The sequence below is a fragment of the Carlito syrichta genome, unplaced genomic scaffold, assembly GCF_000164805.1.
Source record: "Carlito syrichta isolate Samal-C Ts95f unplaced genomic scaffold, Tarsius_syrichta-2.0.1 Scaffold296312, whole genome shotgun sequence".
In the NCBI taxonomy this organism is placed as follows: Eukaryota; Metazoa; Chordata; class Mammalia; order Primates; family Tarsiidae; genus Carlito; species Carlito syrichta.
Genome location: NW_007240408.1, coordinates 39190 through 65547, shown reverse-complemented (window position 1 = coordinate 65547; position 26358 = coordinate 39190). Strand labels below are relative to the sequence as shown.

At 52.9% G+C, this 26358-nt stretch overlaps 1 protein-coding gene across 1 annotated transcript in view; it reads right to left on the bottom strand.

Moving 5' to 3' along the window:
* Positions 1-1249: 1249 nt before the first annotated feature.
* Positions 1250-26358, bottom strand: part of LOC103256784 (cullin-associated NEDD8-dissociated protein 2-like) — a 26403-nt gene continuing 1294 nt past the window's right edge. The window contains exons 2-14 of the mRNA XM_021710639.1: positions 24643-24764; positions 22788-22865; positions 19950-20175; positions 17180-17334; positions 15775-15898; positions 13746-14011; positions 11585-11690; positions 11297-11439; positions 9355-9647; positions 8828-8969; positions 6964-8466; positions 4550-4645; positions 1250-1482 (exon numbers count right to left, since the gene is read on the bottom strand). Coding sequence (XP_021566314.1) covers positions 1250-1482; positions 4550-4645; positions 6964-8466; positions 8828-8969; positions 9355-9647; positions 11297-11439; positions 11585-11690; positions 13746-14011; positions 15775-15898; positions 17180-17334; positions 19950-20175; positions 22788-22865; positions 24643-24764 — 3487 coding nt within the window. The remainder of the gene's footprint in view (positions 1483-4549; positions 4646-6963; positions 8467-8827; positions 8970-9354; positions 9648-11296; positions 11440-11584; positions 11691-13745; positions 14012-15774; positions 15899-17179; positions 17335-19949; positions 20176-22787; positions 22866-24642; positions 24765-26358) is intronic.

Below are 26358 nucleotides of genomic sequence, written 5' to 3'. Positions count from 1 at the left end.
AAAGTGCTGGGATTACAGGCTGAGCCACCACACCCGGCCTTCTTTTTTTTTTTTTTCTTCCAGTTAGGTAGACATTATTTATGTATAGATAAGTTTTTTTGGTTTTTGTTTGTTTGTTTGGTTTTGAGTTGGAGTCTCACTCTGTCACCCAGGCTGGAGTGCAGTGGCCGCTCCCGGCCACCGCAGCCTCAACCTGCTGGGCTCCGGCGATCCTTCCGCCTCAGCCTTCCAAGTAGCTGGAACTACAGGCGTGCGCTACCACGCCCAGCTAATTTTTTGACTTATTGTAGAGATGAGCTCTCACCAAGTTGCGGGTCGCGAAGTGTTTTTGTTTTTTTAAGAGAGAAGATGAAGGCTGGGCTCGGTGGCTAAGCCTGTAATCCCAGCACTTTCGGAGACCAAGGCGAGTCGATTGCCTGAGCCCACAAGTTCGAGACCCACCCGGGCAAATTGGCAAGACCTCATCTCTACAATAAATAAAAAATTAGCTGGGGCCGGGCTCGGTGGGTCAGCCTGTAATCCCAGCGCTTTGGGAGGCAGAAATGAGTGGATAGCCTGAGCCCGCGGGTTCGAGACCCACCTGGGCAACTTGGCGAGACCTCATATTTACAATAAATCAAAATGAGCCGGGCGTGGTAGCGCGCGCCTGTAATTCCAGCTACTCTCAAAGCTGAGGCAGAAGGATCGCCGGATCCCAGCGGGTTGAGGCTGCGGTGGCCGGGAGAGGCCACTGCACTCCAGTCTGGGCGATAGAGTGAGACTGCAACTCAAAAAAAAAGAGAGAGAGAAGTGTTGCCCAGGCTAGTCTCCAACTCCTGGCCTCAAGCGATTCTCTCGCCTCGGTCTCCCCAAAGCGCTGGGATCATAGTGATAGAGCCAGCTCTCAGACCCAAGAAACTTACTGAGCCCTGAGTCAATCCTGATGCTGCCCTAGGCTTTAAGGGTCCTACTTTGGCAGCCAGCTAGAGGTGACGTCAGTGGTAAGATCCCAGGCCGACCTAAGGCTTCGTCCCCCACCCCTCGCCCAAGTCCAGTTCTATCCCAAGGTTGCAGGACCCCACGTGGGGAGAAGGGACCACGCCGGTACGGCGGCGCTGCGCATGCGTCGCCGCAGAGCACGGCGGGAAAGGGGCGGGGCTGGCGGGCGCTTTCGCTTGGAAGATTCTTTGGGAAGCTTCGCGCGGCGAGATTTCTGGGAGAAATCAGTAAGCTTTCTTATGGGGCTGTTTTCGGTCTTTACTCCTGCGCTTTATCGGAAAGGGGCAGAGTTTCTGCTGCCGGAGGGAGGATGACGCGCCGGGTCCGGTTCTAGCGACCGAGCGCTGAGTGTGGATTCCGCCATCTGGGGGTCGGGAACTCCGGGCAGGCCCTGCCCTGGATTGTGCTTGTCGCCTCCTTCAGCCTTTTCCGCTGGAAAGCGAGGGTTGGGTGGGGGGAGGGTCCTTGCTCCGCACTTCTTGCGACTCTCGCCTCCTCCTGCTCCTGCATTGTAGTTGGGCTTTCACACTTATGATCTCTCCCCGCGGCCTCTCCGTCTCTCACATTCTCGTCTGATCACACATGTGGCTCTCCATTAAGCAATGATTTTTCAGACTTAAAAAAAATCCTGGAATTCCTTTTGCAAATAGAGTTGTACACGGGATTCTAGCTAGAAGAGAGGAAGGGATTATTATAAAAGTTTGTCTCGTGGTGGACTCGGATTTGAAAATGGTGTTATATGAAGGCGCACGGTATTTTGCTGTATTGTACGAGACTGAGAATATCTTGGTCTGCGTGGACTAGTGTTTGCAAACGGTAACTTAATCTGAGGATGCAGTGTCAGCATGCTTTTTAAACTGAACCAAAAGGTTAAAAGTACATAAGTGAACAATTTTTGCCTTAAGAGCTGAATTACTAATAACATCTGGCAATAACTTGCATTCCCCATCACAAATATATGAGATAAGAAGCTCCTGAAATGTATAGCAAGAACATTATTAGGACATTTTGCCCATTTAACTCTTAGATTGGGCCAAGAGCATTAAAGAAGAAAATGCACTTTGTAAAATAGTGAATTTTCTTCTAGGGCTTATGTGAATGAACATACATAAGTCAGAATCCAAAAAGAACTTTTGTAGACCTGTAACATTACTAATCGATGTCAAAGCTACAAGAAATTAAACTGTATTCACCCAGATGGCAGGAAAAGCTATTTTCTTTCTTTAAAAAGAAATTATTATTATTTGAGTCTGAGTCTGAGTCCTACTCTGTCACCCAGGCTGGAGTGCAGTGGCACAAACACACTATGGAAGCCTCAAACAGCTGGGCTCTGACGATCCTTTTGGAGTAGCTGGGAATACAGGCCTGCCATCACACCTGACTTGCTGATTGATTGATTGATTGATTGATTTGGCATCTCACTCTATCACCCAGGCTGGAGCATAATGGTACAGCCATAGCCACAGCCGCCTAGCCTCGACCTGCTGGGCTCAGGCAGTCCTTCCGCCTCAGCCTTCCATGTAGCTGGATCCACAGGCATGCCCCACCACACCTAGCTCTAATTTTTTTGTTATTTATTGTAGAGACGGGTCTCACTAGGTTGCCCAGGCTGGTCTTGAACCACTGGGCTCAGTCAGTCCTCTCGTTTCTGCCTCGCAAAGTGCTAGGATTACAGGCATGAGCCACAGGGCCTGGCTGTAGTGTTTTTGTGTTGTTGTTTTTTTGTTGTTTGTTTTTTTTGCTAGTCTCGGACTCTGGGGCTCAGACATTCCTCTTGCCTCAGCCTCCCCACGTGCTGGGATTACAAGCATGAGCCAGTGGGCGCAGCCCTATTTCTTTAAAAAAAAAAAAATACTTGGCGGGCTCCGTGACTCAGCCTGTTATTCCAGCACTTTGGGAGGCCAAGTTGGAGTAGATTGCCTGAGCCCACAGGTTCGAGACCAGCCCGGGCAACTTGGTGAGCCCTCGTCTCTACAATAAAAAATTAAATTAAATTAAATTTGAAAAAAATACTTTTTTCTTTTTAAGTTAGAGTCTCATTCTGTTGCCCAGGCTGGGGTGCAGTGGCACGCTCATGGCCACCACAGCCTCTACCTGCTGGGCTCAGGTGATCCTTCTGCCTCAGCCTTCCAAGTAGCTGGAACTACAGGCATGCGTCACCATGCCCTGCTGATTTTTTTAATTTATGGTGGAGATGAAGTCTCTCCAAGTTGCCTAGGCTGGTCTCGAACCCATTAACTCAGGCAATCCTCTCACCTGGGCCTCCCAAAGTGCTGGGATTATAGGTATGAGCCACTGTGCCTGGCCTTGAACTCAAGGTTTTCAAGATAGGTAGATGGGTATGTACAAGAAGAAGGGGGCAGGAGAAGAGAGTATATAAGTGTGTGTGTATAAACACATGTATGCATGTGCATGTTTGTGTACATATATACATTTTCTAGTTTGTCAACTGAGAGGCTCTAGAAGCAATGGCACTCCAGCAGCAATGAACACTCCTAGTGTCCAGATCTTGGATTCCAAATAGTATTCTCCGATAAAAGGAATCAGGGTGCCTTGGAGAAATGGCTGATTCCAGGATAGGAAAGGTTCAAGATAAATCTGGAGCATCTTGCTGTATCCTGAAGCAAGGATACACTCAAAGAATGATGGAAACATGGCAAAAGAACATAGGAACCAGCTTGAAGGGTTCCCAGTGGCTAAGTCAGAGAAAATCTTGAGCATCAAGATTAAATAAAAACAGTAATAGATTATAACCCACGGAATGAATGGGAATCTGTAAGCCTATAATGATATTAATAAACTGATGAGTAGTGCTATAATCCTAGCACTTTGGGAGGCCGAGGTGAGAGGACTGCCTGAGCCCAGGGGTTTGAGACCAGCCTGGGCAACTTGGTGAAACCTCATCTCTACAATAAATTAAAAGTCAGTTGTACAGAGTGGCATGCTAGGTAGTTACAGCTACTTGGAAGGATCCCCTGAGCCCAGTAGGTTGAGGTTGTGGTGGCCATGAGCATGCCACTGCACACCAGCCTACGTGACAGAGTGAGAGTCCACTCTAAAAAATTAATAATAATAATAAGCTGATGAATAAATAAATGGGGGAGAAGGAAAAGTATTTCCTGAGGGTAGAATGCAAACTTATAACAGGGGAGAGATAATAGAACTAGAATGTCACTATTTGACGATTATCAAAGTAACCACCGATTCAGGCATGTGTCTGCAAAAGTGAAGGCGTGTGAGTGGTGGATGGTTTTCCACTTCCTAGAGTCAGTGTGTCTTTCTACCTCAGTAGCCCGTGGGTCTCAAAACCCTGAAAAACGCAGATAAGGGTTTCTCATGCCCATCTGACAAATGAGGAAAGTGAAGCTCAGAGGTGAGAAGGGGCATGCTGGGTTCACCTAGTGATTCGGTGGCAGTAGGGATTCAACCCCAGGCATCCTTACTTAACTGTCCATTGTGGGAAGGAGGTGGCCTCCTACTCCCTTTGGCTACTGTGTGAGAAACATGGGTTCAAGCTCAAGGGCTGGGGGCGGGGTTTGAACAGGGTTGGGGGTGGGAGGGAGGTGCTTACCGATGAAGCTCTTCAGGAGGGGGTCGATGGGATGAGGCTGGTCCGAGATGAGGAACTTGACCGCTGTGATGACAGTGCTCCGCGTGTGTGGCTGACCTGAGGATAAGATGTGACTTAATGAGGGACAGAGGCCAATCTTGGACACTCACAAGTTGGAAGGTGCTGAGGCTCTCCCTGACTCTATGGAAGACAGAACTGCACCTGCTCCCCACTCGGGGCACCCTCTCTCTATCTCTGGGGAAGTCGATGCTACCATTTCTCTCAGCAGCCTTGAATCTCCCAATTTCTCCTGCTGCAGCTGAGAGAGTAAGACTGCAGTTTCAGGTAACCATGTTGTATGATGCAAAGAGAGAACCATTAATGTAAGACACGGTCACTCAAAGAAGACCTCCCCTCAGGCCTTGAGACGCATCAGGTTTGTTAGACATATTATTCTGATTAATCCTCAGGATGATGCTATTAATTAATTAATCATAGGCTGAGTGCAGTGGCTCATGCCTGTAATCCCAGTGTTTCAGGAGGTTGAGGTGGGAGGATTGCTTGAGCCCAGGAGTTTGAGACCAGCCTAGTTAGCACAGGGAGAATCAGTCTCTTTAAAAAATAAAATAAAAATAGCCATGCATGGTGGTGCATGCCTGTAGTCCCAGTTACTCAGAAGACTGAGATGGGAGGATCACTTGAGCCCAGGAGTTTGATGCTGCAGTGAGCTGTGATTGCACCACAACACTCCAGCCTGAGAGACAGAGTGAGACCCCACCTCTAAAAATAATAATAAAGAATGGTAAAGTATTGACTTAAATAATAAAAGTGATTGTCAATGTCTATTTTATGCATGAAGAAAGAGAGACTCAGAGCGGTTAAGTTTATATGGAAGGCCACACAGCAGATCCAAAGTTCCTGGCTGGGTCCCTCCTGGGCCTGCATCTCCAAGCAGGGCCAGCGGTGCTTCAAGTGGCATGCAGGCCAGGGGTTGTAACAGGACTCGGAACAGCTCCAAGCTTGGTGATGGAGGATTCACTCAGTTTTGCTTTGCGTCTTGCTGTCTGAGTAGAGAAGCTGAGGGAAACGGAAAAATCCATGTCCCAGTCAGTCAAAGACACCTCACAGGCCTCTGCATCGCCCCTAGGCTGCTGGCTCCTTTGCACAGGCCCCCCAGCCCCACACACCACAGCGAGTGAGCTAAGGTGTTTCCATCACACAGACTGTCAACTCAAGCTTCAAGGAGAAAGTTCATTAATTTGGTGCTAAGGTATGAACGAGTGGAAGTTACTGAATCCAGACTTGTAGTTCTTTCTCCTTCTCTTTCCAGCCTGACTGGTTCCCAGGAAGATTCAGGGGGGCTGATGAAGACAAACAGAATAGGATTAAATGAACTGAAAATAAGGAAAACACGAGTAAGGACAACTAGAGGCAGGGAGGTGAGATAAAGACCAGGATGAGAGGCACACAGAGCGCACCAACTAGGAAGGCCCAAGGACTTGCTAGAAGCCTAAGAGGCCACTAATTTGACTCTAAGCTGTGGTAAGAAGGAAATGTGACCAAGTAACTGGTTCTGTGCATGGGACAGAAACAACTGGTGCTTAGAGCAGGGCTCGTCCTTGTCACGAGACTCTTGTCTCTCAAGGTCCCTCATGTAACGCAATAAACCATGTCCTCAACAACATTCTTTCCGTCCACACAGGGATGGGGCTACACAGCAGCTTCTCATCAATCCAGCAACCCAAGAAGGCCTTCACGAACATACCTAGCAACAACAGCAGTTTTGGGATTACTCAGTATTAATTACTGAAGGTACCATTCAGCGTACCAAGCACTTTACCTGCATTCTGGCAACAAATACATCCAGAGGACTTCTGTTCTGGGGCCTTCGCTTGCCCCAGGGCTCCAGGACCCCACCCGTCTTCCTACCTCCTGGATCTGTGAAACACTCTGATGTACCCTTACACGACAACCCAAAATACCTGCCCTCCTGGTTCTTGGCCAGCTCTCTCCAACCCCAAGGGCATGGCATGTTATCCAACCCCAGTCTACACGGACTTTTGCCCTGGCCTCAAGCCGGCCCAAGAAAGGTGACCCTCGGCAGGCTGCAGTCTCCGGTCCCTCAGAGAACTGTTTTTATTAACCTTGGCCTGGAGCATTAGGCTACTGCCCATACCAAGGATTATGAAAATGGCATCATGAAATTTTTAGTGTATTTGCTGTCCCTTCTATCTCGGAGAGTCCCACAGGAGGAAGTTTTTAAGTTCCAGGAGACTGTGTGTTCCTCTGTGGCTCCTCTGCCTCTGTCTCCTAGACACTGTGACTCTTGTACCCAACAACCTGAAACATCTCCTTCTGCCTGAGCTGCTTGGATGCTCAGGAGCAAACTGCCCACCTCTGAGTTGGGCTGCCTCTGCCCATGCCTGTGCTCCTACCTGCAGCGAGCTGCTTCCGGAAGCGGGGCAGAAGGAATGGAGGGTTCACAAGGACCAGCTTCCCGATGCACTCGGCCACCACCCCCCGGGTGCCCTCTTCAGGGCCCTCGCAGTGCTGGAAGAGCAGGGCCCAGATGTCCTCGACGTAGGGCTTCAGGCTGCTGGGCTGGGCAGCTCCCAGGGCCTCCCTGAGTGAGTGCAGCAGCAGGTATTGTCGCCGGGGCTCGGACTCAATCTGCCTCAGCAAGAAGGGCAGGAAGTCGGGCAGGTTGCCAGCGCCTACACGGCCCAGGGCGTAAGAGGCTGCAGCCCTCACGTCCTCACTGGGTGACCCCAAGGCTTCCAAAAGCACCGTCTTCAGCTCCCGCTGGGGGCCCGGCCCGGCCACCTGACCCACCTCAGCCAGTGACAGGAACGCCAGAACCTTGACCCCCGTGCTGGAGTGAGGCGACCTGGCGTCAGAGACCAGGCGGCTGGCTGTGCCTGCTGCCTCCTGGGGACAGGCAGCCGAGAGGGCTGCCACACACCGGGCCAGCGAGTGGAACACCTGCTTGTGCAGGCCCAACCCACCATCCACAGCCTGGTCATGAACGGGTGCAGTGAGCAGGCTGATGAGTTTTGCGTAGTCCATGCATGGGGGGCGGGTCCCCACCAGAGCTTGTAGGAAGCCTTCGGTGGCTGCCAGCACTCCCGCTGGCAGCAGGGGTGAACGCAGCAGCCGCAGCAGCTCTGAGAGCACAGGGCCACTGACCTGCGCCAAAGAGGCTGGCTGGGCCTGGGTCACTGTGGCAAGGAAGTCCACAGCCAGCTGGGCTACGTGCATGTCACTCTCATTGACCAGGGCAGGCAGCTCAGCCAGCACAGCCTGTAGGGCAGATGGTGGGAGGCTAAGTCCCTGGCTCTGGGCCAGGGCGTCCAGGGCAGCCAGCGTGGCCAGCCGCAGCGCCCGCTGGTTCTTACGCAGGAATGAGGCCAGAACGGGCAGTGCCGCGGCCAGGATGGGCTGCAGGTCAAGCTGCAGTGGGGACACAGCCACCAGTGTCAATGCCTTCACGGCAGGCAGTCGAGTGATCTCATTCCGCAGGCGGTCCAGGAGGAGCAGTAAGGTGGGCTCCAGGTCATGCCCCAGCTTGTCCCCCAGGTGGCCCACGAGGTGGCCCATGCAAGAGATGGCCCGCTCTTTCACTTCCTGGTCCAGGTCAGTGGCGCGGAGTCGCGCCAGGGTGGCCGCGGACATCTCTCCAATGTACGGTTCAGGGTCAAGTGTCCGCGGCCTGTCCAGTGGCCATAGGGCCCGTACCAGCTCCTGTAGCACCAGTAGGGCCTCGGCCGCAATCTTGTAGAAAGGGTCGGCCACACAGGCTATCACAGGTGGCAGGAGGGTGGGCAGGTGAGGGTGGAAGGCCTCAGCCGGTTCCGTGCCCAGCAGCCCCTGCAGAAAGACCAGGGCATCCATCCGGATGGTGGAGGAGCTGGAGTGGTCAGCCAGCGAGAAGACAATGCCTGCAGAGTAGGTGCAAAGATTATGGGCCACGAACTCAGACCCAACATGGCCCCTGCTGGAAGCGAGAATGGAGCACCCACAGGTGCCTGAGCTGGACTGAAGCACCTACGCTCTTATGCAGAAGTTTCCAAGAAGTCAAGACTTGACTAGTGCCCAGGGTTGAGGGAAACCAGGCAGGGAACTCACCTGAAACCAGGAAGTAGGGCCAGGTACTCAGCCTCGTTCTCCCTGCTGGGAGTGGGGAGCCACTGTAGGCTACCAGCCACAGGCTCAGTCTGGGACAGGGGCTCAACTCAGGGCTGGGATCTGGGTTCTGGAAGAGGCCCAGAACAGCAGACACCGGGTTGGGGTCCAGCCTACCTGATACCAGCACAGGCATGTGCTCAGCCAGGCTGCCAGGGAGGACGCCCGCCAGCTCGCTGAGAAGGCTGAAGCAACCCTGGCGGGCCCTGACACTCCGGTCTTTAAGCTGCCGCTGCAGGGCCTTGATCACGAGGGTCACCTGTGGGCCGGTGAGGGCAGTCAGGGACATCCAGGAAACCTCTCCACCTGTCTACCACCAGGGGACTCTGCCAGGTGTATCCCCAGGGAGGATACCAGTGTGGAGAGGAAGTCTTCCAAGTACATATCCCTTGCTCTCTGCCAGGCCCTTGGGGGCAGGCACTCCTGGGTCCTCACAGGTTCAGGGAGATTAGGTCACCAGTAGGCTGGCTGTCACTACCATACACCATGAAGGGGAAGCAGAAGCCTGGCTGGTCCCACCCTGTGGGCCCCTCCCTTCCTTGACTAGATCCTCTCCCTAGATGAGCTTCTGAGTCCAGCGACACTAATGATGAGCAGGTGGGTGGGCACATCCATGAGAGGGAGTAGGGCCAAGGCATGCCCACCTGTCCCCGCAGCATGTGGAGGTTGCTGCCAGTCTGTGTGGGCTCCTCCATGGCCTCCAGCCATCCCTTCGGGGGCCGCGTTTGCCGCAGCAGCACGATGTAAGCCAAGAAGACGTCGGCCTTGACATTCTCCTCCCGTTCTTTGAAGCGGTGGATGAGCATGGGTGCCAGGGTGCAGTGGAAATCGGGTAGCAGGTCGGGCCGTGAGCCGATCAGGGCCGCTATACACTTGGCCGCTGCCCGGCGCACCTTCCAGCTCATGTCATCGTCGTCGCTGTACTCATCCTCGCTCTCTGGGGCAGGGACAAGACATGCATGGTCTACCAGGATGGGCCTGTGACTCCGGGAAGGAGGTGGGGGAGAGGGAGCCTGGCACTGTGTTTCCCTTTCAATAATCAATATTTATACCTTATTGAGGAATGTTTCCTGCCTTTTCAGGAGCACCCACCTTGTGACAGGGATGGCACTAAGCACATCAAAGCCATCAACTCATTTTAGCCTCATTTGGCCTTGAGAGATAGGGACTATTTCTCTATTACAGGGAGCTTGCAGAGAGGAAGTGGCTTGCCCCAAGGTAGGAGAATGTTTGGAGTTAAAGCAGGGCCCTCCATCTGCTTCCAAATCCTCAACTGTTTTAACAACACCAGAGAAGAAATGGACTAACCTATCCTTTGGCTTCAGAACTGGCTGTGTGGTGTTTCATTTGCTGGGATTCCAGGAGGGAGAAGTGATAGGGCCTCCCTTTGGCCTTTTCCTTCCTCTCAGCCCCACCCTCTCAGGGGTCCTGATTCTGAACGCTTCCAAGCAGGACTAGGATGGCACTGAAGAAATGCTGGACATGTGTGGCTTTCTACTCCACGAGCTCCTCAAGAGGCAAGAGCTTATGTCTCTACTGGCACCTCAGAAATGAAGCTGATGCTAGGCCCCATTTTACAGATGACAAGATTAAGGCTCAACGAGGGCAAGGCCCTCCTAAGGGCGCACAGCTAGGAAGAAGCAGAGCTGAGACTCAGGCCCACAGAGCCTACTGCCATCGCCTGGGGAGGCACACGAGGCTCTGAGGGGACAGTCCTAATGAGGGCACCCCGAAACACAGGCGTGGAAGGCCAACGTGTTCCTGTCCACGCTGCTCTGTCGACAAGTCAGACCCCCAGAGCACTTGTGTCTGGACAAGTCACTGTGGGTACATCCACTGGTCAGCTCAGCAGATGTCCCCTCTGATGGACTCTTTTTTGTTACTTCCACCCTATGCCAGTCCTGAAAGAACATCATTAGCTTCCTATTACTGACAAGAAAATGTCCAGACTACCCAGCTTGGCATTCAAGGCCCCAACAAGCCTGTCCAGTCTCATCTCCTACCATCCCATCTTGTTCCGAGTACCTTCTCAGGCCTTAAGTCTATGGTCTTCGTCTACCTCCTGCCTTCAGGCTTAGGAACATTTCTGCCCTGGGAATCTGTCCAAGTACGAGAGGACCCCAGGCAAAGGAAGCAAGGAAGTCACTGAGTTCATCCTCCCACCTGGGTGTCTTTCTCTCTGTCAGTGCCTACCATCCCACCATTAGAGCTTCCTTCTGCTAGGATGGAAGTATTATCTTTTGAAAGCCGCTAATAAAAGGGCATAGAGATGGCAGCAGAGGAAGCCTGATAGACGGGGCTCCAAGCCCCAGCCAGGCCACTTCCTAGTTGTATCATCTCAGGTACCTCTCTTTTCCTTGTCTGAAATATGGGGGTAATAATACAGTATTTTAGGGTTACTGTGAGGAACACGAATGCCAGAAGATGCTCAACAAGCGCCAGTGATGGCTACAATCGTTAAGGCTACCTGTGGAGTCTGAGCGGAGTGAGTGGGGGCTGGAGCCTGAGGAAGAGCTGGCATCAGGATAGGGGCACCAAATATACCCCACTGCCACCCTCCAACCCCATGACAGGTTGTCTGCCCACCTTGCTCACTGAACTCGCTGTCCTCTGTCTCCATCTGTTCCTCGTCCTTGTCACTGTCGTAGTTATAGTTGGGGTCGTGCTTCATGTACTGGAGACAGAGGCTGGTCACACTGGGCACGTGAGGGCCCATCTCCGTGGGACACCTGTGGGGCAGGATGGGGGAGACTCTGCTGGATCCAGGCAGGATGGGGGCGTGGGGCCCAAGGGTGAGTCCTGAGAATTTACGGCTTTGAGGCCAGCAATCCCCACAACTTCCCAGAGAAATCCCAGGCACCCTACTGTACCTACTTCCTCAAGAAGGCCTCAAAGGCCTGGAGGCAGGACTCCCGGAGCTCATCATCATCCAGGTTGCAAAAATCCTCCACCAGGGGAACTAGGCGGTCCAGGTGGGCTCCTGTAGGGCCGGGTGGGTCACTAAAGCCAGGCCAGAACTCCAGGGTACTCCCAGCCCACAGCACTCAGCCTGCAGCCCTGACCGCTTGCAAATTCAACTCAGAGGCTTCGTGAGTTCTAGCCCTGACTCTGCCCTAACTGCTATGGAACCTTGGGCAGGTCATACCGCTTCCCCAACCTCAGTCTACTGATCTTCACAGTAAGGATAACAGTACCTCCTGGGCAGAGATTTTGTAAAGCTTAATAAAGTAACGGAGTTAAAGAGCTTACCCTAGGTCCTGGAAAAGAGCAGGCACTCAATAAGTAGCATCTGCTATTAAACCTATTATTCACATCCTTGCCTTAATTCCTGTATGTACGAGGCTGTGAGTGCTTGGATGGTAAAAAGGAGAGGCAGGTACTGCCTGAATAGGCCAGGCAAGAAGGGTCCCTGCCTGGCCTCCGGGATTTACAGGATCACACCCTTGCCCTTCTCCAGTCTCACCCTTCTGCACAGGCCAACAAGGGACATCCTGGCCTAGATCCCCTCCTAGATTCTACCTTGGCTGAGTACTTGGGACCTCAGAGTCTCTTGCCCAGCTAACCCCGAGCCCTTGTCTGAGCCTTTGAGGGCCCCTTTCCCGGGGCCATGCTCCCATAGGCGGACAAGGGTCAGCTGCTGTATGGGAGGGATGGGACAGGGTGTAGACATGCTGGCTGGGGTGTCCCCATGTATGCCTGCAAAGCCTCTTGCAGGGAGAGAGCCAGAGGTGTGGAGGGGCAGGCCATGGACCAACTCTGCCCACTACCCTGCTTGAGCCCAGAACTCCAAGGGTCTGAGGACACATTCAAACCCAACTGCAGCCTTCCCTTTCTGTATTTATTTGTTTTAATTAATTAATTACTTTTAGAGAAAGGGTCTTGCTTTGTTGCCCCCGCTGGAGTGCAGTGGTGCAAGCTGAACTCACTGTAGCCTTGAACTCCGGAGCTCAAGCAATTCTCCCATCTTGGCCTCCCAAAGTGCTGGGATTAGAGGCCTAAGCCAGCCCCTGCCTTCCATTTCTAAACAGCTGATCTGTAGTGACAGGAAGCATTGAGATGAGGCAGAAGGAGGGATGGCCTGCAAAGGGGCACAAGGAAACCTTTGGGGGTAAGGGAAATGCTCTGTATCTTGATTGTGGTGGTAGCTTCACGGGTGTATGCAAACATCAAAACACGCTGAACCATACACTTTATTTTAGAGACAGGGTCTTGCTCTGTCACCCAGGCTGGAGTGCAGTGGCACAATCATATCTCACTGCAGCTTCTACCTCCTGGCTTCAAGCGATCCTTCTGCCTCAGCCTCCCAAAGTGCTAGGATTATAGGTGTGAGCCACTATGCCTGGCAGAATTGTACACTTTAAACAGTGTGGTTTATTGTATGTGTATTATCCTCCAAAAAAAAATGCAAACCAAGCTTATGTCAAAGTAGGTATATTTGTCAAAGTAGGAGGCTAGAACATATTTAACAGTTTGGTGGCATGATTTATAATTACAACTGACCTACAATTACAATTATAATTATAGGCATGGTGGCTCGAGCCTGTAATCCCAGCACTTTGGGAGGCCAAGGTGAGAGGACTGCATGAGCCCATGGATTCGAACACAGCCTGGGGAACTTGGTGAGACCTCATCTCTACAATAAATAAAAAACTAGCCAGGCGTGGTAGCGCGCGCCTGTAGTTCCTGCTACTTGGAAGGCTGAGATGGAAGGATCGCCGGAGCCCAGCAGGTGGACACTGGGGTGGCTGTGAGCATGCCACTGCACTCCAGCCTGGGCGACAGAGTGAGACTCCAACTCAAAAAAAAAAATTGCGATTCACCTCAAGGGTCCAGGTCTCGGATGTGACTGATCCAAGCTCATTCCCTGAGAGGGATCAGACGAGTTAGCACATGGTGCTCAGGACCCAAGCTCAGTCTTCCAAGCCCTGGCCCCCAGCCCCACCTTCCCTGTTCCTGGGGCTTCAGCCCTGCCCCCTGACCAAAGAGGCCGCTAGGCCCTCGCCTAGGCCCGCCCGGCTCTGCCACACCCCCTTACCGAGGCGGTGGCCGGCCTGGCGGCCGACGCTGCCCAAACACTGGATCAGGGTGCGGATGGCAGCAGGGCTGGCAGGCGTGCAAGGGCCGGGCAGCCGGTCCAGCAGGTGGTCAGCGAGCTCCACGAAGAGGTCTGTGCTGCAGGCGGCCGCCAGGTGGCCGAGTGCCACGACTGCCCGCTTGCGCACCGCCAGGCGTGGGCTGCTCAGCTGCGGCAGCAGACAGTGCAGGAGACTGGCGTGAAAGGCACCCAGCGGGACACCCAGCCTGGGGAGCAGAGGGAGCATCAGGCCCAGCCCACCTGGCAGGCCGCCAGGGCCAAGGCCCCGCCCCCTCCTCATCCTCTCCTGGCCTCCTCCCCAGAATTATAGCAATCCGGTGGCCCCTGGCAAACAGAAGGGTTTGCAACTGTGAGGAGGAAGTATTTAAATTATTTATTTTTGTTACACAAGCAGCAGCAGAGAGAGAGGAAGGGGCTTCTCATGGCCACTCAACCAAGAAATGCAAGGCCAGGACTTAAACCCGGTGTTCAGGCTCCCAGCCTGGGGAGAAGGCCCAGTGGAGATGGGGCATGGCATGGGGCTGGCTCCGCTTCCTGGGGATCCGGGGCCTGCCTCAAAAGCGTCTCTCCAGTCCATCGTCCCCGCTGAGGCCAGAATGGTCTAAAATTTACTTCTGACCTGGTCACTCCTCTACTTAACTCCATCTATGGCTCCTTAGTGCCCTTTGGAGCAGCTGAGCTCTGGGCTCGAGACAAGAGGCAATGACAGAGCATGGCTTCTGCACAGGTAGAACACAGCCCCCTTCCCGCCGCAGCAGCTTCTATCCTCACCTTCAAACCAGGCCTGCAGCTTGTGTCCCATAAATGTCCTGAGGCCTTTCCTCTGCTCACTCCACATGAACTCAATGATCTTACCCACCCATATCTCTGTCCAGCCAGACCCTACTCCTAGGTTTCATGGGTTTGTTGATTTGTTCCACTACTATGTGACAGAGACTGCGCTAGAAGCTAGGGTGAGCAAAACTGACTCCGGTCCCAGGACCCGCCCTCGTGGGGTTTATGGTAGAGTGGGTGCCTCCTGGGTTCCTCAAATTCATGTGCCCCAAACTGAATCCACTACCTTCCTCCCCACACACCTGCTCCTGCTCCCGCAGTGCACCCACCCCAGCGGCTCTATCCATCCCCCAGTTACTAAAGGCAGCCCCTGGGGTCCTGCTCCAGCTTCTGCCTCTCTTGCCCACTCCAAATCCTGTGAAGTCAACCTCCTGAAGACAACCAACCCGATTTCACCTGCCCGCAGAAGCCTCTTAACCAGCTCCCTCCCATCTCCTCTCCACACTGCAGAGAGAAAGGTCACTGTAAAACCCACAAATACTTGTCCCCCTGGCTCCTGGTCGTCCCTCCAGCCTCCTCCCTCCACACTTGCCTCTCCACATTACAGCCCACCCCACGCCTGGCACCAGCCTTGGGACACCCCCCGCCCCATCTTCCCCTGCCTCTGCTCTCTGGGCTGGGGACAGTCTCCCCTCCAGCCTCCCCCCATGCCTGCCCAGACCTGGCTAAGTCCTGCCACTACTCAAAGGCTCAGTACCCTCCAGGACCCTCTCTAGTAAGGGTTGCCACCCTCAGCTGGGTTGGGAAGCTCCTCTGAGCGCTTATCAGCCCTGCTCTGATCCGGATTTGTACTTTCTACATTCTCGGTTTCTGTGTGTCTTTGAATGCCTCCCTAGGAGCAACCAAGACTGATCGACTCCAAATTCCCAGCACTAGTCCAGCCCTCACTCCAGTCATTATGGCTGCAGAATAGGTGCTCAAGTCATGGGAGGTTTCATGGATACTGTGACCCCGGGTAGGCACATCACCTCTCAGGGCCTGTCAAGCTGTGACAATCAACTTCTTCACAGGGCTGCCGGCATGATCCAGGAGCCTGCGCTCAGGGCCTGGTGTGCAGGAGGTGCCGGCTCTGTGGATTTGAGGTCCCCTGTCTCCTGTCACCCCTCCCCCTCATTGCCCAGGTGGACTCTCACACCTGCTCAGCATGTCGGCGAGGATATCCAGAGCTTCCAGCTGCACAGCCACATCCTCCTGCTGGGCAATGGCACTGGTCAGCTGGCCCGTGATCTTCCGGCACACATTGGTGGCCAGCCCGGAGCCTGCACGGGGCACAAGGTGAGCACAGTGAGGCCCTGGCCTGGAGGAAATGCAGCCTCCACCTCTGGTCATTCTCTGTTCTGGCTGTGTTCCTGAGCCCACATCCCCAGAACCCCAATGACCCAGGGAAGCTAGGGCACTAGGGTCCTGGGTTTGGCTCGGAGTCCCACCAAACTAAAGGAGATGGCTAGGGGAGGTGGAGACCCGTGGCCAAGCTGCTGGGCTGGCTCATTCAGCTTCAACCCCTCCTTCCTTGCCCACTTCCACTAGGGAGGTGGGAAAAGTTAGACATTTCACTTCTCACCTCCCTTTCTCCTAGGAGTGGCCAGGTGACCCAGTTCTGGCCAATAAGATATGAATAGAAGCCTACTGGGGACTTTTCTTTTTCTTTCCTTGAGTCAGAGTGTCACTCTGTCACTGAGGCTAGAGTGCAGTGGCACAACTACGGCTCACTGCAGCCTCAACCTCCTGGGCTGAGGTGGTCCTCCTGCTTCAGCCTCCTGCATAGCGGGGACTATAGTTGTGTGCTACCACGCCTGGCTAATTAAAAAAAATTTTTTTTAGAGACATGGTCTCAAACTCTTGAGCTTAAGCTATCCTCCCACCTCAGCCTCCCAAAGTGCTGGGATTACAGATGTAAGACACCATGCCTGGCTCTTATAAAGGGAAAGAGACGTGGGAGACATCTCAGTCCTGTCAACATTGAGCCACTAAATGAATTGGTCCAAAATGGAGTGGCTGATTCCTTCATAATTATCATGTGAGGAAATCCGTTTCTTTACGCTGCCATTGGCTAGATTCCATTACTTCACCCAGGATTTATTTATTTACTTATTTTTGAGTCGGAGTGTCACTCTGTCACCCAGGCTGGAGTGCAGAGGCACACTTACAGCCACTGCAGCCTCAACCTGCTGGGCTCAGGTGATCCTGCCACCTCAGCCTTCCAAGTAGCTGGAACTACAAGTGCGCGCCACCATGCCTGGCACATTTTTTGATTTATTGTAGAGACGAGGTCTCACCAAGTTGCCCAGGCTGGTCTCGAACACCCTGGCTCAGGCAATCTTCTCACCTTGGCTTCCCAAAGTGTTGGGATTACAGGCTGAGCCACTGCACCCAACCTAAAAGGTTTCTAATTGACCAAGAACCGTGCACTTAAATTGATCTGGGACTGAATCCTCTAACACTTCTACCTGAGTAATCTCAGGTAAGTCTCTGAGCCTCAATTGTTTAAACAATAAACTGGGACAAATAGTAACAGTACCAAGTCCTGGGGAGCTGGGTACCTGTGGCTGCAGGAGGGAGCTCCGAGAGGACAGTCTTGAGGCCAATGCCGGCAATGTCTCGGAGCTGCTCCTTGTCTGAGCGCATGTTGGTGCAGAGGGCATCCACGATGGTCTCCACCTGGTACTCTTTCACTTTGCCCACCAGAGGACCCAGGCTGAGCAGGGAAGGAGGAAGGGGAGTACAAGGGCCAAGGCTTGGCCTGAGTTAGGCTGCTCCCTCAGGTTCCTTCACACTCCTGGGGGCCACATGTGCTGAGAAAAAGGCCTCGGAGCCACAGGGGACCCTCCGCTTGGCCAGAAAGAGAAGTACCCTCTGGCTATGCCAGTATTGTCTCTGGCACCTCCCAAGCCTACATTTCTTCCTGTGATTTGCTTCTCAGTAGATGACCAAACAGTGCCCCAAAACAAACTTGAGTGTTCATAAGAATCCCCTGCAGGGCTCATTAAAACAGGTTGCTGGGACCCACTCAGAGTTTCAAATTTAGGCGACCCAGATAAGACCTGAGAATGTGCTTTCCTAGCAAGTTCCTAGTTGATGCTGATGCTGGTAGTCCAGGCTATACTTCAAGAACCTCTGCTTTAGAGCCTTGCTTCTCTAAGTCTGATCACGGGTCAGCACCATCAGCATCACCTGGGAGCTTGTTCAGGATGCAGAATCCCAGGTGCTATCCTGGATCAAGGACCTGCAGCTCCACAAGGTTGCCAGGCGACTGGCCTGCACATGAAGGTTGAAACACAGCTGCTCTAGACTCCCTGGTTCTCACCCGGGCCTTTGCAAAATGGTTACCTGGGTGCCACCCTCAGAGAATTTGAGTTAACTGGTTTCGGGTGTGGTCTGGACCGTGGGACTTTAAAAAATTCCCCAGGTGCTTCTAATGTGCCGTCAAGGTTGAGAACCTCTGCCCCAAAGGAGTGGGTCTCAGACTTGGTATGCATCAGAATCCAGACCCAGGGTGCTGTAATCCAATCCTGCTGGTCCTCCCCCCAGCCCCCTGAAACAGTCCCTGAGCAGGGAGTATCTAGTTTCAACAAGGGCCCCAGCTGACTGTGATGCATGCCCACTATCAATCCATGGCTTTCTCGACTTCTTTCTCCAGCAGCTCCTACATCTAAGTAATCATGGAGTTCTCCCTCCACCTCCTAGAGCCCTCGTTCCCCAGTGAGGTGACACTGCCCGGCAACTGATGGGCAATTCAAGAGCAATGACGTGCGTGGGGGCCATGGTCCTCATAATTCCTGAGTTGGCACTTCTGGCTTATATAGTGGGGCGAGGGCAGGAATGGTAGAAAAGCAATATTGTAAAACAAGGCACTGTTCATGTCCGCCAAAGTTTCTAACATTCCATGGGACACTTGTATAGGTAAAAAGTCTTTCTATAATTATTTGAATCTAAAATTTCATTTTATATTACACACAAAGTAATTTTACATTGTTTTCATATACTGTACTCTAGATTTTCCAAAAATGCAATGATCAGGTAAACAGAAGGAAGACTGGACTTTGTTTTCTGGGAAACCTCACTGGGAGATGATCACTACTGTAGGTGACTTCACCTCTAAGAGCAGGGCTGCTGTGACACCGAGTCCCCACCACCCCTCGGTATCCACTTCTGATGAGTTCACAGCCAGGCGCAGACTTCACATGACTTCAGCATCATTTCTCCTGTCACAGTGCCCAAGACCTTACATACTGAGACACACACCACTTTACCAGAAACTATATTCCTTCTGTTTTTCCTTGATGTGACTGACTAGGGTCTTCTACATGCCATTCTGTAATTATGTGTAGAGACAGGCCTTATTAGGTACGGATTTCATTTCCTAATAGGAAAAGAGTACTGCAAACTACTTGTTAGAGAAAGGAATTGGGTCTGTTGGTGGGAGACCACAACTCCACCCTAAGTCCATTCCGTAGCCAGAGAGATACTTCTGGACCACAAACCTGCCCATGTCATGGTCCTGTGTAAAACCCTTTCCTAAATTCTCTCTGCTCTTGGGATCATATCACAACTCATTAACATAAGAATGCCTGGGCCCAGGTCCAGCTCACAGAACCTGGTTTGAGGGGCAGTGCCCTAATTCTCTCTGTTGACCCTAAACCCCGGCCATTCTCATACCCCTCCCAGTCCCACCACACAAGCCCCACACATCATATCCCATCTTACTTTTTCTACTCTGGAGGCAACTGACCGACATCTGGGGATCACGACCTCACAATGCCTAGGGTTAAGGCTTTTGGGACATCCCAATCCTGTGTCTCCTAGGACCTTACTGCTCCGGTCCATGTCAGCCTGACCTTTCGGCTGCCAACACTTGCATCTCTGTCCAAGGGCTTTCTCTGGCTGGAGGGGCCAGGAAATGACTGACTCTTAGCCCTACCCCAGAAGTGGCCATCAACCAACGGCCAACAGAAAGCTGGTAGATTCATACCCCTTTGGGCAGGAAATCTCCAAGGGGAATGTCCTACACTGTGTCCCAGAGGTTTCCAGTGGGGTCACTTGCTTAGTAACAAGCCCTTATTGGATTTCTTCCCTTCCCTACCTCATGTCCCTACTCCTCTGTGTTTCCTGGGGTCATGCCCAAAGAAACTCAGACTTGGAGCCTTGTCTCAGCATCTACTTCCAGGGGAACCCAGATTCAGGCACTGTCTACCAGGAGATGCTCAGCAATCTTATCTCAGAGGCTGTACCCCAAAGGGGCAGGGACCCCAGGGGTGCTCCCCTGCCCTGGGCAGGGGCCCTTCCCCTGTCCCTGCTGAGACCGGCACTCACCACTTGATGGCCAGGTTCTGCACCTCCCCGTTCTTGTCCTCCAGGAGCTTAAGTAGCATCTTCACCACCTTGCGCTCACTGTCCTCGTCCAGCTGAATGGAGTCCTTCTGCAGCTCTGCCATCAGGTCGCTGGTGGCCATGAACCTGAGCGCGGGCGGGGGGGACAGGAGAGGATTGCTAGGCAGCTTCTGGGCCCTGGTGGCTTTAGATAGTATCTCAGTGTTGCCTAGAAGTAGATCTTGATACAGGGATTTAAGGGCAAGTACAGTTACGTACCACATAATGTTTCAATCAACGGGCCTCATATATGTCACTGGTCCCTTAAAGATTAGAATGGAGCTGTCCTATACAGGTGTGCCACTTGAAATCTTTTTTTTTTTCCTTAAGAGACAGGATTTCGCTCTGTCTCCCAGGCTCAAGTACAGTGCTGCAATCATAGCTCATGCAGCCTCGAACTCCTGGGCTTAAGTGATTCTTCCACCGCAGCCTCTCTAGTAACTAGGACTATAGGTATGAGCTACTATGCCTGGCTAATTTTTTTTTTTTTTTTTTTTTTGAGTTGGAGTCTCACTCCGTCACCCAGACTGGAGTGCAGTGGCCGCTCCCGGCCACCCAGCCTCGACCTGCCGGGCTCCGGCGATCCTTCCGCCTCAGCCTTCCAAGTAGCTGGAACTACAGGTGCACACTACCACATCTGACTAATTTTTTTTATTTATTGGAGAGATGAGGTCTCACTAAGTTGCCCGGGCTGTTCTCATACCCATGGGCTCAGGCAATCTCTTCACTCTGGCCTCCCAAAGTGCTGGAATTACAGACTTGAGCCACTGCACCCGGCTTGCCTGGCTAATTAAAAAAAGTTTTTTAGAGACAGGGTCTCACTATTTTACTTAAGCTAGTCTCAAACTCCTGGGCTCAATATATTCTTCCACCCCAGCCTCTCAAAGTGTTAGAATTACATGTGAGCCATTGTGTTCAGTCTCATTTTTTATCCTTTATACCATAGTTTTACTGTACCTTTTCTTTTTTTTTTTAGTTGAGGTCTCACTCTGTCACCCAGGCTGGAGTGCAGTGGCATGATCACAGCTCACTACAGCCTCAAACTCCTGTGTTCAGGCAATCCTTCCACCTCAGCCTCCTGAGTAGCTGGGAGTAGAGGAGTATACCACCACACCCAACTAATTTTTTGATTTCTTTTTTTTGAGTCAGAGTCTCACTCTGTCACTCAACTGGAGTGAAGTGGCACAATTATGGATGGCTGCTGCAGCCTCTGCTTGCTAGATTCAGGCAATCCTTCTGCCTTAGCCTTCCAAGTAGCTGAAACACTAGATGTGTGTCACCATGCCTGGTTAATTTTTCTTTTCTCTTTCTTTCTTTTTTTTTTGAGTCGGAGTCTTGCTCTGTCAGCCAGGCTGGAGTGCAGTGGTACGTTCATGGCCACTGCAGCTTCGACTTGCTGGGCTCAGGTGATTCTTCCACGTTAGCCTTCCCAATAGCTAAACACAAGCACACAACACCATGTCCCACTAATTTTCTTTGTATTGTAGAGACGAGGTCTCATCAAGTTGCCCAGGCTGGTCTTGAATCCCTGGACTGAAGCCATCCTCTCACCTCAGTCTCCCAAAGTGCTGGGATTATAGGTGTGAACCATAGAGTCCAGCTAATTTTTTTTTTTATTGTAGAGAAGAGGTCTCACCATGTTGTCCAGTCTGGTCTCGAACTTGTGAGCTCAGACAATCCTCTTGACTTGGTCTCCCAAAGTGCTGGGATTACAGGTGTGAGCCACCATGCCTAGCTTAATTTTTTTTTTTTAGAGATGAGGTTTAGCTATGTTGCCCAGGTTGGTCTCAAACTCCTGGGCTCAAGCAATCCTCCTGCCTCAGCCTCCCAAAGTGCTGGGATTATAGGCGTGAGCCACTCTGCCTGGTCTACTGTACATATTCTATGTTTAGATATGCTTAGATACACAAATGCTCACCATACTGTTTCAGTTGCCTACAGGGTTCAGTGCAGTGTGACATGCAGTGTAGGTGTGTAGCCTGGGCGCAACAGGTTATCCTATATTGCCTAAGTGCATAGGAGGCTACACCCCCTAGGTTGTGTAAGTACACTCCAATGTTCACACGATGATGAAATCACCTAACAAGGGACCCTCATCATTCAGCATCCAAATAATTGTAGATTATTTGGGTGTGGGCATGGTTGGGCTACAAGGAAACCCACTTATGTGTGACACTAATGACCATATAGTGGCAGACTAGGGATGGCACAGCATGCTGGCTAAGTGTTTGGTGGCTCCTGCCTGTGCCATTTATGCAAATGTAAACTTGGGTAAATCCTTTCACCTCTTTGGGCCTTAGTTTACCTGTCTGAAAATGGGTATGAGAGCTGTACCTGCACATGGTGAGTACTCGATAAATGGCACTCCTATTAACACAATGGCACATGAGATCATCCACACCTCACAACAGTAGCTAGGGGAGGGACCCCAGAAGGCTGAACAGACACCCTGTGACCTCTCTACCAGACAGGTGAAGGAGGGCGCGCCCTGCCCACCTCCATTTCAGAGAATCAACTCAGTCCCGGCCCTTAGACCAGTGGATCTCAAACCGCAGCCAGCATCAGAATCACCTGCGGGGATTGCCCACAATTGCTGGGCCCCAGTCCCAGAGTTTCTGAATCAGTAGGTCTGGGCTAAGAACCAAGAATCTGCACTTCTAGCAAGTTCCTGGATGATGCTGAGGGTCAGAAACCACACTTTGAAAACCACTGCCCTCGGCCATGCTGATGGGCATGGGCATACTTTGGAGACCAGCACCAATAGCTGACTGGCCCACTCACCCAGCGGAACACCAGCGCCAAGGATGACCCATCCACAGGTGGATGGGTCCATATGGCCTGACGCCATATCCCAGTCATCTGAAATGCAGTGGGAGTGTGGGTTGGAAGACCATGGATATTGGGACTGCGGAGGCATTACTGGGCACCATTCCTGCCAAAAACAAGAGGCTGGAACAGAGAGGTCTGAAGTTGATGGTCCTTGTCTGTGTCCTGCTTGTAAAGGTGTTCTCAGAAATGTGAATTACCTATCAACGTTTGAACACTAGGAGAGCTGGTATGACAATACCGATTTCCAGATTCTCTTGGAAACAGAGTATTTGAATGCATCTGGGCCTGCAACCCCTGGCGACAATGACCAGCTGAAGTCAGATCACGGCTGCCCTCTCTCCAATTCACCCAGTCCCCACGAGGCCCACTTCATCCCTTTGCTGGCTCCTGTAGGCACCTGAGACCAGAGACTTGAAAGAGCAGGACAAAAAGCAGCAAGGAGAGAGGCTGGGAGGCTGCCCCAGAGAAGCCTCCAGCTTCTGCTGAGCCTGTCAGGCCACTCTGCCTCCTCACGCCAGCCAGCTTTCTGGCATGGTCGAGCAAGTCAACCAGGAGCCCTGCCCCCACCTCCTGTGGCAAAATCTGTCACAGTCGGGATTCTGGCCCTCACCTTGGCAGGCTCAGACCTGCTGCTTGATGCCGTGGTAGCCCACAGTGTCCTGTTCCCAGGGAGACCTTGTCAGTATCATGGCTGTTTCTTTTTAAAGCTGGGTTAACCTCAAGCTACTGAGAAGGAAGGAGGCTAGGCTGGTGGCCAGGAGGCAGATGGCAGGACCGACTGTGCCCACCTCTGGGCAAAGGCAAGGCGAGGGAGGAGGTTTGAATTTGAGCCAGGCCAAAGCCTGAGGTGGGCACATGTACCCCTAGTTCTGCTCAGCTGAGGGGACATTTTGAGAAGGCAGGCAAGGTCTCCAAGCTGTGTTTCTGCTGCAGTCCAGACAGGCCCAGCTCAGCCTGGCAACCCAGGGAATGGGCTCTTTTGCCCAAGGTGGGCCTCCTGGATCCCTCCTTCTTCACCTGTTGAACTCCTAGTCATCCATCAGGAGCCCAGCTTAAATGTTCCAGCTCAGGGAGGATTCTGACCATCTACCCCTCACCCACACTCCCTAAGCACAATTGGTCCCCCTGGACAGGCTCCTTTCTGAGCACTCTGCACCCCTCCATTACAGCCTTCTCACACTCGCAATGTGAGTTTGGTCACCAAAGCATCTCCCCCATTAGACTATAAACTCACTGAGGGTGGAGGCCCATCAGGTTCGTTTCTGGGACTCCAGGCTCAGCAAAGAGCAGGTCCACAGAGGACCTGGGGGGCGGGGCAGGCGAGGGCAGGAGGGGAGGGAGGGAGGGAGGGAGCTGTCCCTTAACAGAGCTTAGAATCAGACAGCTGTGTAGAAACCTGAACTCAGAAGCCAACTCTTCTGAAGTAAGCCTCAGCGTTTCGGACAGTCCCGCGTTCCCGCAGACACCCAGCTCTCAAAGAAAGCAAGCCGTATTGTACATAGATGCGTGTAGGCTGGGAGGGGGGAAGGAAAGTATAATTTGGTGGCTAAGAGCTCGAGTACCGAAGTCTGGCTTTAAGGAAGTATACTGGTCTTATCATTTATCAACTAGGCGACATTGGACAACTGCTTCCTTCTCTCTGGACCTGTTTCTCTGTGTATAAAATGAGAATTTTCTTTGCCCCTACCTCATGGCATCCTTGGGAGGTTTTAGTAGGACAACCAGTTCTTAGCATGAGGAAACCAGACTCAGAGACTGGAGGAACTGTCCAAGGTCACACAGCAAATTAGGTGGAGAACCAGCCCACCAGACAAGTCTCCTGGCTCCTCCACGGATACTACTGTTTTCAACCAATGATTGGGGAATTCTCGCGAGAATTGGGCTTCTTCACTTCGACGGCTGGAGTCACAGTGGTCATGAAGCAGCTTCCTGGACCAGGACCCAGGAGGAACAGGAATCAAAGGCCTGGGACCCCTCACCCCCATTTGCCATCATCATCCCCTCCACGAACCAGAGGACACAGTCTCAGTTTCATGCCAGAGAAACCCTAGAGGCTGAAACACTTGGCCACATGGGCAGGCGCCTGGACAACTGGTCTGCCGGACCCAGCCCCCCTGGCACCCAGACTCTAAAAATAGACACCATTCTCATATGCTTGGGGCTGTTTTAAGTGTTCTTGAGGCCGTTGGCAGAGACAGGCTGAAAGGACTTCTCAGGCTCTGGCTGGCAGGCCCAACTCCCTCTCCCAGAGGCTGGACCTAGGCCTGACGGACACTAGTGCAAATCTTTTCGGTCTGGCCATGTGACCTCAGGCGAGTCACTGCACCTCCCCAAGCTTCTGGAAAACAGGAAGAACAATCCTGTTCTTGGACTGAGATTACCTGTGGAGCACACAGCAGGAAGCCTGGGACCCAGCACACATCTGCTAAGCACCCACGGTGCACAAGCACAGGCTCCCGGGGAACCAGAAGGAAGTGCCCAGTCACAGTGGTCCAGGAGCTCAGGGCCTCTCAGGGCTGGAAAGTGGTCTGGAGGGAGGCGGAGTGGGAGCCGAGAGCAGGTGCCTCAGCCTGCCCGGTGTCAGGAGGCATCCTCAAGAGGTAACAACTGAGGGGGGAGCTGGCAGGTGCAGGGGGAGGCCAAGGGTGTGCAGAGGACCTCCCAGGAAGGTCTAGAGAGGGGAAAGGGCACGGCAGAAGCGTGTGCACAGAATCATGACAGTGCCCGTGGAGAAAGGCTTCCCGGGTACCAGCCATCAGTCTCAGTGTTTCACATGCACTACCTCATTTCAGCCTCATTCCAGCCCTCAGAGGCGAGTTCTGTTATCACCCCATTTCACAGAAACAGCAGAGGTTCAGAGGAGTTCAGGAACCTGCCTATGGTCACACAGTTAGTAAGAGGTGGGTGCCGGGATCTGAAGCCAGGACCATGGCTCCGAGGCCCTACTCATGCCAGGGGTTCTTGAGAGGTGTTGAGCCACGGGGTGCAGGAGACAGCCAGGCCCCCCCACAAGAGCAGGTCTATCCCCTCACCTGCTATGGGTGCAATCAGAGGGCCTGCCTAAGATCCTGGTCTCTGTCTTAGATGGTCCAGATTTGGACCCTAAGTTCTCCACTTCCTGGCTTTGTGACAGCACCCATGACTTTCATGCCTCTGAGCCTCAGTTTCCCTATCTGCACAATGGAGATAAAGTGATGGTAAGTGAGCATGGTTATGTTGGCCTCTAAGGTCTCCTTCTAGCTGGGAGGGGCCAGAACCGGGCACGTGAGCGCCAGGCAATCCCTTCTCCCTGGGCCTCAGTTCCCACCTGAGGATGAGGGTTTGGACCAGACCTTTCCACCACTCGTTTCTGCTTTGTTTCTGCGGTTCCGCGCCGCCGGGAGCGCGGAAAGAAAAAGGGACCGGGGCACTGGAGGGGCACACCAAGCCCGGAAGGCCCCAACCGTCCCCGGCCGGGCCGCCAGGCCAGACTTGGCCCGGCCCCCGCCTTCAGGACGGCGGCAGCGGAGCGGGCGAGGCGAGG